Source organism: Cervus elaphus, chromosome 28 (genome assembly GCF_910594005.1).
Source record: "Cervus elaphus chromosome 28, mCerEla1.1, whole genome shotgun sequence".
Taxonomy (NCBI): domain Eukaryota; kingdom Metazoa; phylum Chordata; class Mammalia; order Artiodactyla; family Cervidae; genus Cervus; species Cervus elaphus.
The window spans coordinates 31,452,312-31,471,769 of record NC_057842.1 but is presented as its reverse complement, the minus strand read 5'-3'; the positions used below and the strand labels follow the sequence as shown (position 1 = coordinate 31,471,769).

Genomic DNA, 19,458 nt, shown 5'->3' with positions numbered 1-19,458 from the left:
CTACACAGGTGGAACACCCAAAGAGGAGTCTTTGCTTGTGTCTAACCACACCGTTTTGTTTTGTTTTCAAATGGAAATGTACAGTGCCATGAAAGAAGGCCACATTTCCTACTCAGACACTACCTCCTGTGCTGTCCATCTCCACAAACAGACCCTGCTCTTTGGCTTCCCATCTTCTCTGTGTTGTCTTCTTTTTAGCAGGCCCAATGCATTTGTACTTCAAGACCCAATTTACGGTCCCCATCCTCTGAGAAGTCTTCCCTTATGACCTTAAACTCACTCAACTCCGTCTTTCTAAACTTGTCATTACTGGTTTTATTACAAATGTAGCTCTTTTTAAAATGTTAATGATGATCACTGTGTTCCTCTTGTTTCTTTTTCTTTTTTTTTTTCCTCTTGTTTCTTACATCAGAATATAAACATCTTGAGTAGTGAGATGGTGTCATCATCGTACAATGGAAAAAACATGGGATTTGGAACTCTATAAAGCCTGGGTGTAAATACCCTCTATTGTTCACTAGCTGTGATATAGGTAAATTTGCTTTTGAGTCTCAGAATCTTCATTGGAAAAATGGGATAATAAGACCTACTGCACTGGGTTGTTGTGAGGACTAACTGATATATGCAAATCCCTGGGCATATACGTGCTGTGATAAGTTGCTTCAGTCACTCTTTGCTACCTATGGACACGAGCCTGTGCCTGGCATTCTCCTGGCAAGGATACTGGAGTGGGTTGCCATTCCCTCCTCCAGGGATCCTCCCAATCCAGGGATCAAATCCGCATCAGTTATGTCTCCTGCATTGGCAGGCAGGTTCTTTACTGATGATGCCACCTAGAAAGTTCCCTTTTATAAATGCTTATAAAATATGATTTCATTTATTGGATATCTCCCTCCACACATCTGATTTTGTTTTAGCAAACAGATAGTTGCTAAACACAAAAACAAGTTTCAATAAATATATGCTTGTTGGAAATTATATGTATTTTTTTTTCTTGTATTAAATTACATGTATCCAGGAAGAAAATCAATTCTACATTGAATTACTTATACAATGTTCATTATCTCCAACTTGTTTGTACATTCTTATATTCACATTCTGACTTTTATAAAAAAAAATTTTAAAAACTCTGTACAATCCTTTATATTTTCAAAATATTTTCACACCTATTATGTTATCGATGTTCCCTTACAGGGGTGAAAAGAGAGTTTTATTCCCAGTGAGGATAAGGGAAAGACTGGAACAGAGTAAGAGATTGCCTAAATTACACACACTACCAGTGTAATTAAATATCCACTAGTGTGTCCTTGAAACTGGGTCTAAACTAATATGCTGACTCCTTGCCTAATATTTTTTCCACCATACCAAATCTGTAAAGGACATACAGGAACAATTGTTTTAAGAACGTATCTGTAAAGTACCTACAGGAACAATTATTTTAAATGATTAAAAGAGAATAAATGATACTATTTCTTTTCACGTTGGGCACATACTGGGCATTCTGTGTCTATTGAATTAAACATGTAAGTTGCCTATTACAGTTCTTGGATCACTGCAGTACATGCTCAGTAAAGAGTATGTAATTTAAATTCCTATTTTTGATAAACGTATTTTAAAGGAATATTTTTTTTCCTGATGAGAATTTAAGGGAAAAGGGTCATTATTTTTAAGACAGTTTCAATTTGGGGCCTAGCAAGTCATGCTTGAAAGCTGTTTTTTTCCCCACGTGAATTATTACACTTCCTCCTGCCTGACTAGCGCAGCCTACAACCTTGCCTACCAAACTTATGACTCAAAGGCTCCTGAGGACTTTCTGGAGCCTTCCAGCCATAGCCCAATCACCCGAAGATGCTCCCACGTGAAACAACCAAACATAATCCCTCAAGCCCAAGGTCCGCTAAGGCGAGAGCTCGCATATAAAAGGCGAATGAGAGGGCAGCGCCCCCCTTTTGCTCCCACCCCTCCCCGCCGGCAGCATCCAATCGCGTTTCTCTGTTGTGCGGTCGGCCCCTGGCATTGGCCGGGAACGGCACCCGCGCGGGACCAGTGCGCACGGGCCGAACTGGAGACTTGTCCGTCACGTGCGGCTGCCCGGCCACCCCGCCTCACAGCGCGCCTGGCGGGGCCGGGGAGGGGGCGGGGCCCGGGCGCTGCTGCGCCTGCGTTGTGGGCGTTCTCGGGGAGCAGCTGCCGCCGCCGCCGCCGCCGCCTCCGCCGCTACCGCCGCTACCGCCGCGTTTGGGTGTAGAATTTGGAATTCCTGAGCCTCGTTAACAATGAAGCAGAGTTCGAACGTGCCGGCTTTCCTCAGCAAGCTGTGGACGCTTGTAGAGGAAACTCACACCAACGAGTTTATCACCTGGAGTCAGGTAAGGGTGACGGCACCGCGGCCTCCGAACCCCCTGACTAACGTCCTCCTCTCTCGCTCTCTCCCGCGGGGCTGTCTCTCGCGGCCTGCGGCTCGACGCCCTCTGCGAGGGCCCGCGGCGCGGGGGCGGCAGGGTGGCGCGGGCCTCGGCGCGCGGCCTCGCGGGGGACCCCGGTATTGTTCGCGCGGGGAGCCGCGGGGGTCCCGGCCGGCGCCGCGGGCTCAGGCCGCGGTGGGGGAGGGGCGGCCCGCGCGGGGCTCCGCGGCCTGGGAGACCCCGTAACGGTCCGGCCCGGGCGGCGTTCGGAACCGACCCGGCAGAGCCAGGGCGGCCGACGAGCCCAGGGCGCGGGAGCCACGTTACTGCACACTCATCCTCCGTCCTCCCGCCCGGCTCGGGGCTGCGGCTCGCTGGGGGCCGGGCAACCCGGCCGGGATCCTCGACGCGGGGTTTCTGCGAGGCAGTCTTCACCTCCGCGACCTGATTCTCGTCCCTGAAAACCGACACACAGCCCGCCTCGCATCTGAGATCATTGTGGGGACGGCATTGCTTATCAGTAGGTTTAAAAAACACTGTGTTATAGAAAATGACACATTGTTCTTTGACGATTCTGAGCCATTTGTGTCAAAGGATTTTTTAATGATTATTTTAATGAAAGTGCGAATAGACAGGTGCTGAGTAACATAGTGAAGAGCAAAAACGAATCACTAAATTTCACTAAACAGTTGCCGGCAGTGTAGTATATAGATGCCTTGGTAATTGATTTGATCCCAGTTCTGCCACTAAACAGGCTTCTTATCTCACCTGGCCCAAGTGTCTGATGAATGGTTTACCTGGTTACTCCAAGACCCCCCTCTAGTTCCACATACTGATTCTAATTAGAATGATTATTACATAAACAGAGCGTTTGCGTTAGAATATTAAGCTATGGAATCATTTTGTGAAGGGGAGTGGAGTTCTCTTATGGTAGATACTCATCTATTTTGGATATTATCTTGTTTTAGAGGTCTGGAAAAGAGTAAGTGAAAACTACCTGCACAGTGCCTGACACCTGTTAGGTGCTGAGTAAATGTTATCTTACCTTTTGCTCCCTTCTTTATTTCTTTCCTCTATTTTCAGTTTTATTATTTACTTTCATCTTGACAGAGGACAGTATATTGAGTTTGGCTACTCAATATACCATATTCTGCCTTATATTGCTGTCATTTGTTCATTTTCTTTCTCTCTCTCTAGGACCTAATTTTCCTCAAGGTCAATATCAGGAACTGGATGTTGTATATAAAACATTTGATGAATTCTGTGCAATTGTAAAAAGAAGGGGTGAAAATAAGGAAGCCAGCCGCCAGTATACACTTAAAAATAAACATGTCTCATGCTTTTCATCAGTCATAAGGATTAAAAGTTGACAAGGATGGATCAGCACCGACTGTTGTTACTCAGCTTTGTGCATGTAAGAGATTGAACTTAGAGTCTGCCCACTCCCGGCTGACTTTATCACACCTATTTGTCTTGGATGTGCCTTGTTTTTATTGCCAAGAAATGGTACCTAAATATATTTGTAATTGGTCTTAATTAAGGCGTATTAGGTCAGTGGCAGGTCTAATAGATTGGCATAGGTCAGAAATGTTTTAATAGTTTTTTGGGGGGGGCAGTATCAAATGTGTGGAGTTTAATGCTGCTGGTACTCAGTTGCTCAGTCATGTCCGACTGTTTGTGACCCCATGGACTGCAGCCCTTCAGGCTCCTCTGTCCTTTGGAATTTTCCAAGCAAGGATTCTGAATCGGGTTGCCATTTCCTACTCCATGGGATCTTCCTGATTCAACCCAGAGATCAAATCCACGTCTCCTGCATTGGCAGGCAGATTCTTTACCACTACTCCACTTGGGAAGCCCCCGGTAGAATTTCATACTAATCCATAAAAGCATCATTTTATGAATTCTAAGCCAAATAAACAAGCCACTTAAAAATCATTCTTATTTTTTCCATTAAGTCTAAGCTTCATTTTTAGCTACTCATTTTCTAATACATGGTGGGACAATTAAAACAAATTCAGTGAGGGAAGGGAACAGTATCTGTGTCAAGGGACACAGTAGGTACTTAGTGTTTGATGAAACAGTGAAATCCATGGACTATGTAGTGGAAGTGGTAGGAAAGATAAAGGTAGAATTATGCTTGAAAAGAATTCTAAAAGATTATCTGGTTTAGTCTCATCATTATATAGATGAGGATTGAGACTTAGGCAGGTTAGATTATTTATCTGTAAATACAAAGCCAACCATTATTGGAGGTAGGGTTCTAATATAGATTTCTGATCTCCCAGATCATTTTCCATCAATAGCACTGCATGTAATACAAATTGTTAGAATATTTAGTCTTATATCAAAATGTTACTTCCACAAGTCAGTGGACAATTCTGGATTAATGTTGTCTAGGGCTAAGCGTAGGAAAGCTGTCTTACACTCCCACAGATTTTTCCAAAAACAGTATTAACAATGAAAGGTAAAACTTGAATTGAACAATGATGCTAGATGGAAAAACCAAAATAATTTACTCTCATCTTTTAAAAGTTGCTATTTATGGTTGTTTCTGGTTTCCTTCAAACTTGTTTTGCTGGACTTCTGTTGAGGTAATTTAGCATTTATACTATCTGAGTGAAAATCATATTAAGACTTTTTAGAAATAGCAGATGTTTTGGAAACCAGGCAGTCTTTTATGCAATTGTTTTCACTTGTGGAAAATAATTTACTCCTGTAGCTTGAGTATAAGGCAAGGGGAGAAAACTCTTAGCAACTGCAGTTTGAAAAGTTTGGCTTAATATTCCTGAAGACTTACATAGCTTTAATTTTCGTTGAAATTTATAATATAACAAAAATGAAATATCCCCATTCATGTCATTTATTAAAAAAATCAATATTCTCACCAATCAAAATTATACTGTTATAGACTCAGTAGAAATTGTACATCCCCCAAGGTTCCTCATTGATATTTCTCTTTCCTTTCTTTTTTGTTTGTTTTTACATTGCCTATAACTTCAAAGTTTTATGTAGCTATTTTGGCTCTGATAGGAAGTCTGTTATCAGAATCAAGGACAGAGATAGTGCTGTCGGACAAATTAAAACTGTTTTAAATGTGACAGAGCCCTAAACAGAAAGCACAGGTTTAGCTTGGTAGCAACTGGGGAAACTTGATATTCAGGGACAAGAGGTTGTGGAAGTTGAATGGAAGTTCTTGCCATTGATAGTGAGGAACAGCATTTACTGTTACTGATACATGATACTCAGTGTGTGTTGAAGTGAAGCAGTATTAGAAAAGGAAAGAACTGGAGGTCGTTGTTTTACCAGTGTTGTTAGCTTTGTCTCAGTTCTTCAGGTTGCTTGAGAATACCAAGAAGTGATTTCCACCAGACTTCTTACTCATTTGTTTCACCTTTTTGTGCCCTATGGCAGTTTCTGTTTCCCTATCCATCTCAAGTCAGCAGAAACAAATCAAGGAAATAGGAGGGAAATGAAGCAAAACTAAAATTTGTCCAGTGTCTCCTACTTGTTTCAGATGAATTTGAATAATAGATCCTTAGATTTACCAGTGTTATGGTATTGTTTTGAACTTCCTAGCAAACATTGTATTATTACAGTATTCTCCAGTGAAAACAAGAAAGGCCATAAATATGGCAGAATAGAGGTTAAATCCACTTTAGATGAGCCTTTTGAAAAGTTGACCGATTCATTGGCAAGTGCTTTTTTATTGTATACGTAAGAGAGAATGGGACTTCCAAGGTGATGCTAGTGGTGAAGAACTCACCTGCCAATGCAGGAGACAAAAGAGACAAGAGTTCAATCCCTGGGGTCAGGAAGATCCCTTGGAGAAGGGCTTGGCAGCCCACTCCAGCATTCTTGACTGGAGAACCCCTTGTCAGAGGAGCCTGGCAGGCTGCAGCCCATAGGATCCCAAAGAGTCGGACACAACTGAAGCAACTTAGCATGCATGCATGCAAGAGAATGAGCTAGAAACTCACAAGGAATGATTGGTAAACATTAAGAAATTATAGACTGGTTGTTTGAAAAATAATACCAATTTCTGTTTTGAAAACTTTTAGAATAATGGGACTGAAGTATTATTATTAAAAGTATTTTGGACGTTTTTAACCAAGAGTACCAATCTTAGCAGAAACAGTTGTTAGTACTCTTTGGAAACTTTAGGTAAGGCCTAAAGAGAGGCTACCATCCTTCCCACCCTTCTGAGTAGTAGTGGCTTTTTGTACCTTGTAAAATGTATCAGGAGAGTTCTGTGTTACATTGCTTAAACTTCACAAGTTTAAACAGCTGTAAGGTGGAATTTTTGCATTCAAAGAGCTTATTTACTAATTTTGAAGTAGAGACTGAAGGAATACCATAAACAGAGACACAGAACAATATGAGTGAGTTAGGGTTGTGTATGTTTGAGAGAGAAAGCAGATATAAACTAGAGGCATTCATCTTTTCATTTGTTATATATAATCCAAGAGTTGAAATTATAAAAATATAATTTGGTCCACTGTGACCAAAGACTCATCATTCAGTCACTCCCAAGTAGTAGTTGTGAATCTGTTATGACAAGACAGTGTGCCTAGGTAGTACGAATTCATTCAGTAGTGAAAAAAAACTAGCAGTCTTTATGGAGCTTTCATTTTAATGAAGGACACTGATAATTAAAAAGTAAGCAAACACAGATATTATAATAATATGATTTCAGTTAGTGATAAGTAACGAAATAAAGCAGCGGAAGGAGAATGTTATCAGTTTAATTAGGAGACAGAAGTCACAAGTATTTTGAACAGAAGAAAGTTTAATAGGATTAACTAACTATATCAAGAGAATTAGACTAAAGAAAACTCTCAAGAATATAAGAATAGTAGTTTTAAGAAGCAACCATCACTGATAGGCTTAAGATCCAGTGCCCAAGCAAGAGCCCTTCCCCCCAAATTCTGAGACCTTGTCGGAGAGAGACTATCTCCGTACGATATCTCACTGAATGGCAGAGAAGTCACTGATACCACACTCATGGAACTTACTAAAAATCCATCCTTCAGAGCTTGTGGGAAATATGCCTTTTAGGGCAGGGGTTGGCAGATTATGGTCTGTGAGCCAACCATCTGTTTTATAAGTAAAGTTTATTTGGAATACAGCCAAGCTCCCTGGATTTACTTACTGACTGTAGTTGCTTTCTTGTTACAGGGGCAGAGTTCTGACTTTATGACATGCAAGCCTAAAATATTTATTATCTAAACCTTTAAGAATATGCTTATCTGTCTATGCTCTAGAGTACCGAAGAAAGGTGTTCATGGGGAGATGTCTGGCCAGAGTTACAATTTGAAGCCTCCTGAAGGAAAGGGAGTGCTGGGGGAAGCTGGCCTTAGGGTGCTTCCACCGCCCATGCACTATGAGAGCTATGTGCTGGAGAACCTACACAGCAGGAACATGCTAAGTTCACACTGGAACCAGGAGGGGAAGCCCCTTCCTCTTGTAATATCTGTCTAGTATCTTCTATGACAAAGCTTAACATCTTCACAAAAAATAAAGATACGTAAGACTCAGCTCCGTATTTGCAGAGCAGACACTAAAGAATGAATTTGGAGCAGTAAATTCATGGCTAATCTGTAAAATGACTGGAATTTATTATATTTTAAATAGAGTGATGAGGAAAGCCTCTTTGGGGGAGGTGACATTTGAGCAGAGAACTGAATGATTAGAAAAGATAGGCCAGATAGACAAAAGGGAATGGCAAATGTAAAGACCTTGGGCATGACGTGTTCATACAATTGCAGAAGGCACATGTGGTTGGATTATCTTTAGATACGAGAGAGAGGTCAGAGAGGTAGGCAGAAGCAGATGGTATAGGGCCTTAGGGCATGGTAAGGAGATTGGAAATGAGGGAACTAGGTAGAAGACATAGTTTTCCACTTTGGTATCAAAAATAGTGTGGCTGAGACTAGGATAATATCAGTGGAGGTGGTGAGAAACTTTTGGATATAATGTCTACGTTGAAAGCAAAGTCACAGAACTTACTGATAAATTTGTCTGGAGTTGAGGGATAGAAAAGAATTAGAATGACTCATATATGTAGTCTGAGCAAAGGATAGATGATGGTACCATTTGCTGAGATGTGGAAAGATTCGGAGAAGTACAAGTGGGATTCTTTTTGGCCACGTTAACTTTGAGATTACAAATAGATTTCTAGTATTACTTTAAGAGAGTTCTGTTTTGCTTGCATGTTACTGACCATACTCAGTCATATGGTCACACCTTATTTCAGAGTAGGTAGGGAACTGCGGTGCTGGAAAGGAGAACAACATGAATGACTTCGTATAAAACTGGCAATTCCAGGTGGAGTTTGGAGCATGCGGATGGTAAAGCCATGGGACTGGATGAGATCATCCAGCAAGACAAATGAAGATCGAAGGACCTGAAAGATAGGGTATTCCAATATTTAGAGAGTATAAAGACAAAAAAACAAAACAGCAAAAGAGATTGAGAAGGAATGGTAAGAAAGGAGGAAACACAAGGGAGTGAGGTCATATCAGTTAATGGAAGAAAATAGTTTCAAGAAAGAGATGATCAACAATTTCAAATGCTGTTATGAATAGTCTTATATATCTCTTATGGTGTACATAAGCAAACATTTCTCTAAGGTAGTTTGAAGAGTGGAATTTATGGAAAATAAGATATGAAATGTTCAACTTCAAGATCAAATTATTTTCCAAAGTCAAATCATCTTGTACTCCTATGAGCCATGCATGAGATTTTCCATTAATTTGTCTCTTCAAAACTTGGTGTTCTCATTTTTCTGAATTTTTACCTATCTAGTGAGTATAGAATATTATTTCAGTGAGGTTATATTTCCCTGATAATGTGTTCAAACATCTTTTCATATTTATTGGCCATCTGTGTTTCCTGTTGTATGAAATGTTTGACCATTTTTCTATTGGTTGGTTTATCTGTTATTATTTGTAGAAATTTCTTGTAATTCTGTGTATTTTTTGAATGTATGTGTTGCTTATGCCTTCTCCTGGTTGTGGCTTGTCTTTTTTTTTTTTTTTCTTCCTTTATTTTGATAAGTTCTTAATTTTAGTATGATATATCTGCCTTTTTGTGGTTCACAGTTTTCATTTTTTCAGGATGTTTTTGCTTACTTGCCCCAAAGAGAGAGAGATACTTTTCCATCTCTCTTTTTTTTTCTTTTGAAAGTTTTAAAGGTTTGCATTTTGTACCTAAATCTTTAATTCACCTGGAATTGATTTTTGTTTGATCCATTTCATTGTTTTCCACATAAATATTTAGTAGTTTTAACCCCCTTATTGAGTAGTTTCTTCTTCCTCTAGTGATTTGTGTTGCTACCTGTCTTATAAGCAAAATTATATGTAGATAAATTGTGTTTTTGGGGTCTAGGTTCTCTATTTTGTTTCATTGGATAATTTATCCTTTTTCCCATGTCATATGTCTTATTTACTGTAGCTCTATAAAAAGTCTTGCTTTTGGGAGGGCAACCTAGTCTTAGGAGTGTCTTGACTACTCTTTCTCTTCTATATATGTTTTAAAATCATGTTCTATTAAAAAAAATCTATTAGGAGTTTTAATTGAAATTATACTGAGAAGTATAGATCAGAGTATGAATAACAGATATGTTTATGATATTGAGTAGTCCCATGAACAGGGCATATTTCTAAATTCATTTATTGCTGAATAAAGTTTTATGTTTATTGCAGTTAGGTCTTGTACATCTTTGTTAGACTTTATAGATATTTTATACTCTATATAGATATTTTACACTCAATAAAATAAAATATAGATATTTTATAATATATAATTATATGTATTAATAGGTATAGATAACATATAACATAATAATATATAATAGATATTCCATAATATCATTTATAATATATCTAAATCAGTTCAGTTCAGTCGCTCAGCCATGTCCGACTCTTTGCGACCCCATGAATCGCAGCACGCCAGGCCTCCCTGTCCATGACAAACTCCCGGAGTTATATCTAAATAAAGCTAAAAATAAAATATAGGTATTTTATGTTCAATTTATTTAAAATAAATTGAACTATTGCTGGTAATTAGAAATACAAGTAACATTTGTATATTGATAATAAACCAGTGAGCTAATCGTTTTACTGATTTGGATTCTGTAAGTGTACATCCATAAGCATCTGGATATGACAGTTTTGTTCTTTAAATTATTAGCTGTTAGAATTGAGGGTTTTTAATTTACCATATTGGTATTGATAACAAAATTAATTGGGTAACTTAGAGGGCACAGGGCATGCCAGGATGGAAAACACAGGAAAAAAGTTGATGTTGGGGGAGTAGGATGATAGGTTTGAAATAGACAATAGGTTGAGAACATTATCTCAATATTAAGGAACATTGAGTTCTGTAACTCAGTAAGTTAAAAAACATGGTGTATAAATGTTAGCGATTGATAATTCAAGGGGGAAATTTGATATGGTTCGGGGCAGAGGCATAGATTGATAATTATTATATGTAATAAGGTTAGTAGTTAGATACACTAGTGTGTTTAGTGTGGCTGAGATTGCCTAAGAAAGAGTATAAAGGTATCATGATAAAGGATAGAAACCTAAAAAACAAACTTCCTCTTGATAGGTGGAAGACAAATGAAATATGAGAGAAAGGAGACCCGATGTATAGTTTGAAAGCCATAAGAGCAGAGCATTTAAGGAGGGGAGTGTCTGTAGTGCCAAATGAAATGCTACAGAGAGGTGTGGGAAGTTGAGAACTGAAAAGAGGGTATTGAACTTGATGTTTGACATTTTAGCAGAAACAGTTTCAGTAAACTGAGAAAAACTGAAGGCAGTTTTTAGTGAGAGTAAGTAGATGGTCCTGAATTGGAGAAGGAAGTTTTTATGTAGTGAATAAAAAGACAGATGGGGTGGGTAAGAAGTCAAAGGTAGAGAGAAAGTCCTTTTAAGATAGAGAAAGATGTATGCACTTTTAAATTTTGATAGCTACTTGCTAATAACAGTGGTTATTGCTAAACTTAAATTTTTGCTGGTCTATTAAGTGAAAATCATTATTTGTTTTGTTGTACATTCTATTATGTATGAGATTCTACCTTCTTCCCTTGCTTATATTGTATTTGCCAGATATGTTATTTGCACCTCTATATGTAAGAAGGGTTAGGGATTGGGGGCAGGAGGAGAAGGGGATGACAGAGGATGAGATGGCTGGATGGCATCACCGACTTGATGGGCATGGGTTTGAGTGAACTCCGGGAGTTGGTGATGGACAGGGAGGCCTGGCGTGCTGCGATTCATGGGGTCACAAAGAGTCGGACACGACTGAGCAGCTGAACTGACTGACTGAACTGATGTAAGAAGGACTGAGAGATGTAGTTGTAGCATGACACAAAACTGTGCTGTTAGTATGAAATTGGAGCATCATCCGTGTTGTTGCAAGTGGCAGGATTGCTTTCATTTTTTAAGACTGAGCAGTTTCATTCTGGATAAAATATGCATATGTGTAATATATATATGTATATATATTACAGTTTATCCATTCTTCCTTTGACAGACACTTAGGTTGTTTTTGTGAAGTTATTGTGAATAATGCTGCAGTGAACACAGGAGCACACATATCTCTTAAACATATTGATTTCATTTCCTTTGGGTGTATACTCAGAAGAGGGCCCCTGGATCATATGGTAGTTCTGGTACTATAAAATATATAGTACCATTTTCCATAATGACATTAGCAATTTACATTCCCACCAACAGTGCACAAGGGCTCTGTTTTCTCTACATTTCTCACCAACACTTGTTATTTTCTTAAAAAAAACCTTTTTTTAGTAGTAGCCATCCTGACAAGGGTAGATCAGAACAAACTGTGGAAAATTCTTAGAGATGGGCATACCAGACCACCTGACCTGCCTCCTGAGAAACCTGTATGCAGGTCAAGAAACAACAGTTACAACTGGACATGAAACAATGGACTGGTTCCAAATTGAGAAAGGAGTACATCAAGGCTGTATGTTGTCACCTTGCTTATTTAACATATATGCAGAGTACGTCCTGTGAAATGCCAGGCTGGATGAAGCACAAGCTAGAATCAAGATTGTGGAGAGAAATATCAATAACCTCAGATATGCAAATGATACCACCTTTATGGCAGAAAGCAGAGAGGAATTAAAGAACCTGTTGATGAAGGTGAAAGAGGAGAGTGAAAAAGCTGGCTTAAAACTCAACATTCAAAAAATGAAGACCATGACATCTGGTCCCATTGCTTCATGGCAAATAGATGGGGAAACAATGGAAACAGTGACAGACTTTATTTTCTTGGACTCCAAAATCACTGTGGATGGTGACTGCAGCCTTGAAATTAAAAGACGCTTGCTCCATGGAAGAAAAACAATGACAAACATAGACAGCATATTTAAAAGCAGAGGTATTACTTTGCTTTCAAAGGTCTGTATAGTGAAAGCTGTGGTTTTTCCAGTAGTCATGTACGGATGTGCATGCTGGACAGTGAAAAAGGCTGAGCACCGAAGAATTGATGCCTTCAGACTGTGGTGCTGGAGAAGACTGGAGAGTCCCTTGGACTGCAAGGAGATCAAACCAGTTAGTCCTAAAGGAAATCAACCCTGAATATTCATTGGAAGGACTGATGCTGAAGCTCTGCTAGTTTGACCATCTGATGTGAAGAGGCAACTCATTGGAAAAGACCCTGCTGCTGAGAAAGATTGAGGGCAGGAGGATAAGTGGGCGACAGAAGATGAGATGGTTGTATGGCGTCACCAACTCAATGAACATGAGTTTGAGCAAACTCTAGGAGATGGTGATGGACAGGGAGGCCTGGCGTGCTGCAGTCCATGCGGTTGCAAAGAGTTGGACATGACTGACTGACTGAACAACAACAGCAAAATCCTGAGAAGTATAGGGTAATACCTCACTGTGGTTTTGATTTGCATTTCCCTGATAATTAGTGCATGCTAGGAAAAGCTTTTTAGGTTGGTGAATTAGCTTGACTGTAATAGTTATTTCACCATGTGTGAGAATATATGTCAAATCATCATATACACCTTGTTGTTTAGTTGCTAAATCATGCCTGACTCTTCTGCTATCCCACGGACTGTAGCCCGCCAGGCTCCTCTGTCCATGGGATTCTCCAGGTAAGATGTACTGGAGTTGGTTGCCATTTCCTACTTCAGGGGATCTTCCTAACCCAGGGACTGAACCCATGTCTCCTGCATTGGCAGGTGGATTCTTTACCATTGAGCCACCAGGGAAGCCCACTCATGTACACCTTAAATATATACAGTTTTAGTTTTAAAAATAAGAAAAGAGAAATCTGAACATAGGGTAGGCAGCTGGAAGTCTCTGTGAATAAATTTTTTAATTTTTACCTTTAGGACTTCTGGTTTTTTTGTTTGTTTGTTTGTTTTTAATGGTGCTTTCAGAAGCTTGGTTATAAAAAGTGAGGTGGATTCCAGTTATCAGTGAGCCTCTATTTTTTTCCTTCCAAATGGAAAGTTTATTAACTAATCCTTTTTCTCCTAATTTTTCCTCCTGGTTTGAATGCTGCCCTTAGTTATTACTTATCAAATTCTCAGATGGATTTGTTGCTGCTTCTGTTCTCTCTAGTCTGTCCATTCAGCTATTCCAACTTTAGTATCAAATTTTGAAAACACTATAATTCTGTTATCTGTGTAGGATAGAGTTAACATCTCTCTCTATTGTTTTCAGTATTTTCTTGCCTATTTGTTACATAATTATCTTTATGAAATGAACTTTAGTGCCTAGTATTTGGTCATGTTAGCAACTCTTCATCTTGTCTCCAAAACTTTTTTTTTTAATTGAGACAATTTAATGTATTGCTCAACTTAAGGAGACTTGACATCTTTATAACACTATTTGAACCTCTGTAATTTTTTCTTAAAGGTCCTGTTTTGTTTTTGAAGTTTTTATTTATTTGGCTGTGTTGGGTCTTAGTTGCAGCCTGTGGGATCTCTCTTTGTGGTACACAGATTCTGTAGTTGTGGCATGAGGGCCCAGTAGCTGACACATGCAGGCTTAGTTGCTCCTCGGCATGTGGGATCTTAGTTCCCTGTCTTGGGATCCATCCCCTGAATTTCAAGGTGAATTCCTATCCACTGGACCACCATGGAAGTCCCAATCTTGTGTATTTTTAAAATTTATTTTTGAATACTTGAATTTTTATACTATTGGAATCTTTATTCCATTTTAGTTTGAAATTAACCATTTTTATCATTTGTAACCATTTTAACCATTTTTAAATCTACAGCTCAGTGGCATTAAGTTCATTCACTGGTTATGTGATCATCACTACCATCCATCTCGAAAATGTTTTTCATTTTCCCAGACTGAAACTTTGTACTCATTGGATAATAATTTCCAGTACCCTCCTTGTTAGCCCTTGGTAACCATTCTTCCTTCTGTCTCTATGAAATTGAATACTCCAGATACCTCAGGTAACTGGAATGATACAGTGTTTGTCATCTTGTGACCAGTTTAATTCAGCATAATGTCTTCAAGGTTCATTCACATTGTGGCACATGTCCTTCCTTTTTAAAGATGGATAATAGTCCACTGTATGTATGTGTGTACCACATTTTGTTAATCTGTTCGTCTCTCAGTGGACGTTTTGGGTTTCTTCCACCTTTTGACCATTGTGAATAATGCTACTATGAACATATGTGTACAAGTACTTTTTTTGAATCCCTGCTTTTAATTCTTTTGGATATATTGGTCATTACCAATACCAACAAAAATGTTTAATTTTTTGAGGAACCACCATACTGTTTTCCACAGTAGCTGCACTATTTTATATTCCCACTAGAAGTACACAAGGGTTCTGGTTTCTCCACATCCTCACCAACAATTATTTTCTAGGTTTTTGTATTTTTTTTTTAAAGAGCCATTCTAATGAGTGAAATGGCATTTCATTGTGGCTTTGGTTTTTATTTCCCTGATGATTAGTGATACCAGGCATCTTCTCATTTGTTTATTGGCCATTTGTATATATTTTTTGGAAACAGTGTCTATTCAAGTCATTTGTTGTTGTTGTTTAGCGGCTAAGTCGTGTCCAACTCATCATGTCCATGGGCTATAGCCCACCAGGCTCTTCTGATTCATGGGATTTCCCAGGCAGAAGTACTGGAGTGGATTGCCATTTCCTTCTCCAGGGGGTCTTTCTGACTCAAGGATCAAACCCAAGTCTCTTGCATTGGCAGGTGGATTCTTTACCACTGAGCCACCAGGGAAGCCCATTCAAGTCCTTGCCCATTCCTAATCAGGTAGTTTATTTTTTGTTGTTGAGTTATAGGAGTTTTTTTTTTTTTTTAATAATTGTTAAGGATATTAATCCCTTGTCAGATATATGATTTGCAAATTGTTTTTCTGATTTTGTGGGTTGTCCTTTCACTCTCTTAATAGTGTTCTTTACATAGAAGTTTGTAAGTTTGAAATAGCCCCATTTGTCTGTTTTTGCTTTTGTTGCCTGTGCTTTGGTGTTACCTAAGAAATTATTGCCAGATACATTGTCATGAAGCTTTTCCTCTTGTGTTCTCTTGTGTTTTTTCTTAAGATTTGTGTAGTTTTAGCTGTCATGTTTAAGCCTTTGATCTGGTTTGAGTTGATTTTTATATGTGGTATGAGGTGAGGAGTCAACTTCATTGTTTTGCATGTGAGGACCTAGTTTTACCGATGCTGTTTATTGAAAAGGCTGTTCTTTCTCTGTTGAATTATCTTGGCACCCTTGTCAGAAATTCTTGGGCTGTATATATGAGGGTTTATTTCTAGGCTCTTTATTATATTTCATTGGTCAGTCTGTCTTTATGCCAGTACCATACTGTTTTTGGTTATTGAGGAGGAAGTTTCAAATTGTTTATTTTTATATAGAAAAATACTAGTGATTTTATTTTTTTTAATTTTTATTTTAAATTAGAACATAGTTGATTAACAATGTCCTGTTAGTTTCAGGTGTACAGAAAGTGATTCAGTCATACACGTATTTATTGTTCAGATTTTTTTCCCATTTAGGTTGTTACATTGACTCAGATGGTAAAGATCTGCCTGCAGTGCATAAAGACCCACATTTGATCCCTGGGTGGGGAAGAGCCTCTGGAGAAGGGAATGGCAACCCACTCCAGTGTTCTTGCTTGGAGAATGCCATGGACAGAGGAGCCTGGTGGGCTACAGTCCATGGGGTTTCAAAGACTTGGACACGACTGAGCGACTAAGCACACACATGCATTCTTCTTCAGATTTTTTTCCCATTTAGATTGTTATATAATATTGAGTATAGTTCCCTGCACTATACAGTAAGTTCTTGTTGGTTATCTGTTTTAAATATAGTAGTGTGTACATGTCAATCCCCAAATTCCAGTCTGTACCCCCCTTACCCCATAACCGTAAATTCATTCTCTTAAGTCTGTGAGTTTGCTTCTGTTTTAAAAGTAAGTTCATTGTACCATTTTTTTTTTTTTAGATTCCACATATAAGTGGTATCATATAGTATTTATCTTGCCTTGTCTGACTTAGTATAGTAGTCTCCAAGTCCATCCATGTTGCTGCAAATGGTGTTATTTCATTGTTTTAATGGCTGAGTAGTAGCCATTTTATATAGGTGCCACATCTTTATCCATTCGTTTGTTATGGACATTAGGTTGTTTCCATATCTTCGCTGTTGTAAATAGTGCTGCAGTGAATTTACTTGCTGTTTATTTTATATTTATTTTAGGCTCTAGAAATGATGTTAGACAAAAAACAAATTTGAGCAATTTTTCTATTCCAGTTCAAAATGGGTCATAAAGCAGCAGAGACAGCTCGCAACATCAACAACACATTTGGCCTAGGAACTGCTAACAAAGGAAATGGCAATCCACTCCAGTACTCTTGCCTGGAAAATTCCATGGATGGGGGAGCCTGGTAGGCTGCAGTCCATAGGGTCGCAAAGGGTCAGACACGACTGAGCGACTTCACTTTCTTTCTATATTTCCTTTTGGAGAAGGAAATGGCAACCCACTCCAGTGTTCTTGCCTGGAGAATCCCATGGATGGAGGGGCCTGGTGGGCTGCAGTCTGTGGGGTTGCAAAGAGTAGGACACGGCTAAGAAACTAACACACACACACATATACAGTGCAGTGGTGGTTCAAGAACTTTTGTAAAGGAGACGAGAGCTTTGAAGGTGAGGAGCATAGTGGCTGACCATTGGAAGTTGACAGTGACCAATTGAGAGCCATCATCAAAGCTGATCCTCTTTACAGCTACACAAGCAATTGTCAAAGAACTCCACATCAGTCATCTGTGTGGTCGTTCGGCATTTGAAGCAAATTGGAACGGTGAGAAAGCTCAATAAGTGTGTGCTTCATGAGCTGACCACAAATCAAAAAAATAATCATTTTAAAGTATTGTTGTCTTTCATCCTAAGCAACAACAATGAACCATTTCTCAATCGGATTATGAGGTGCAGCAAAAGGTGGTTTTTATACAACAACCAGTGATGACCAGCTCAGTGGTTGGACTGAGGAGAAGCTCCAAAGTCCTTCCCAAAGCCAAACTTGCCCCTAAAAAAGATCATGGTTACTGTTTGGTGGTTTGCTGCCCATCTAATCCACGACAGCTTTTTGGATCCTGGCGAAACCATTATATCTGAGAAGTGTGCTCAGCAAATTGATGCGATTCACGGAACACTGCAATACCTGCAGCTGGCATTGGTTAACAGAATGAGCCCAGGTCTTCTCCAGGACAGCGCCTGACCACACATCGCACAACCAGCACTTCAAAAGTTGAACAAATTGGGCTATGAAGTTTTGCCTCATCCTTCATATCTACCTGACCTCTTGCCAACTGACTACTGCTTCCTCAAGCATCGCAACAACTTTTTGCTGGGAAAACGCTCCCACAGCCAGCAGGAGGCAGAAAATGCCAGTTGTGAAGCATGGTTTTTTATGCTGCAGGAATAAACTTATCTCTTGTTGGCAAAAATGTGTTGATTGTAATGTTGTAATGGTTAATATTTTGATTAAAGATGTGTTTGAATCTAGTTATAATGATTTAAAATTCATAGTATGAAACCGCAGTTAGCTTTTTCATCAACCTAATATTTCCATTACTCTAGGAGAGGGCTCAAAAAATATATTGTTCTGATTTATGTCAAAGAGTTTTATAGTATCCAGCCTTATATTTATGTCTTCAACCCATTTTGAATTTATTTTTGTGTATGATATTAAAGAATGTTTGTTTCATTTTTTTACATGTAGCTGTCCAGTTTTTCCAGCACCATTGAAGAAACTGTCTTTTTCCACTGTATAATCTTGCTTCTTGTGTTGTAGATTAATTGACTATAGGTTCATGGGTTTATTTCTGGAGTTTTTATTTTGTCCGTTGATCTATATTTCTGTTTTTGTTACAGTACCATGTTGTTTTGATGACTGTAGCTTTGTAATATGGCCTGAAATCAGGGAGTCTGATTTCTTCCAGCTCCGTTTTTCTTTCTCAGTGTTGCTTTGGCTGTTTGGGGTCTTCAGTGTCTCCATATAAATTTTAAGATTTTGTTTTGATTCTGTGAATAACACCATTGGTGATTAGATAGGGATTGCATTGAATCTGTAGATTGCCTTGGGTCCTATGGTCATTTTGACAGTATTGATAGTTTGAATCCAAGAACATGGTATATCTTTTCATTTGTTTGTGTCATCTTTGATTTCTTTCATCATTGTCTTACAGCTTTTGGAGTACAGGTTTTTTGTTTCCTTAGATAGATTCATTCCTTGATGTTTCATTCTTTTTGATACAAAGGTAAATGGTACTGTTTCTGTAATTTCTCTCTGACCCTTTTGTTGTTAATGTATTAATTAGTAGCCAGATATCCTGCTGAATTCTCCTGTGGTTTTTCATTTGATTTTACAAAGATATAATTATGTTTAATTGATAAAATATGGCTTTTTTTCAAATTTTATCTCATTTTTGTCTTAACTCCATTGACTTTAAAACAGTGTTAAGTAATTATACTGGCTACATAATGTATTTCTTTTTGTTTTTGTGTAGATGAAGGAAGTCTTTTTAATATT

General features: G+C 38.7%; 1 protein-coding gene across 3 annotated transcripts in view; it reads left to right on the top strand.

Moving 5' to 3' along the window:
* Window positions 1–2,067: 2,067 nt before the first annotated feature.
* The window catches only part of HSF2 (heat shock transcription factor 2), a 39,605-nt gene continuing 22,214 nt past the window's right edge, over window positions 2,068–19,458 (top strand). The window contains exon 1 of one of the 3 annotated variants that reach the window (XM_043890167.1): window positions 2,068–2,369. In XM_043890167.1, coding sequence (XP_043746102.1) covers window positions 2,277–2,369 — 93 coding nt within the window. In that variant the 5' untranslated portion in view covers window positions 2,068–2,276. The remainder of the gene's footprint in view (window positions 2,370–19,458) is intronic. The other 2 variants (XM_043890168.1, XM_043890166.1) reach the window with 2 other exon arrangements.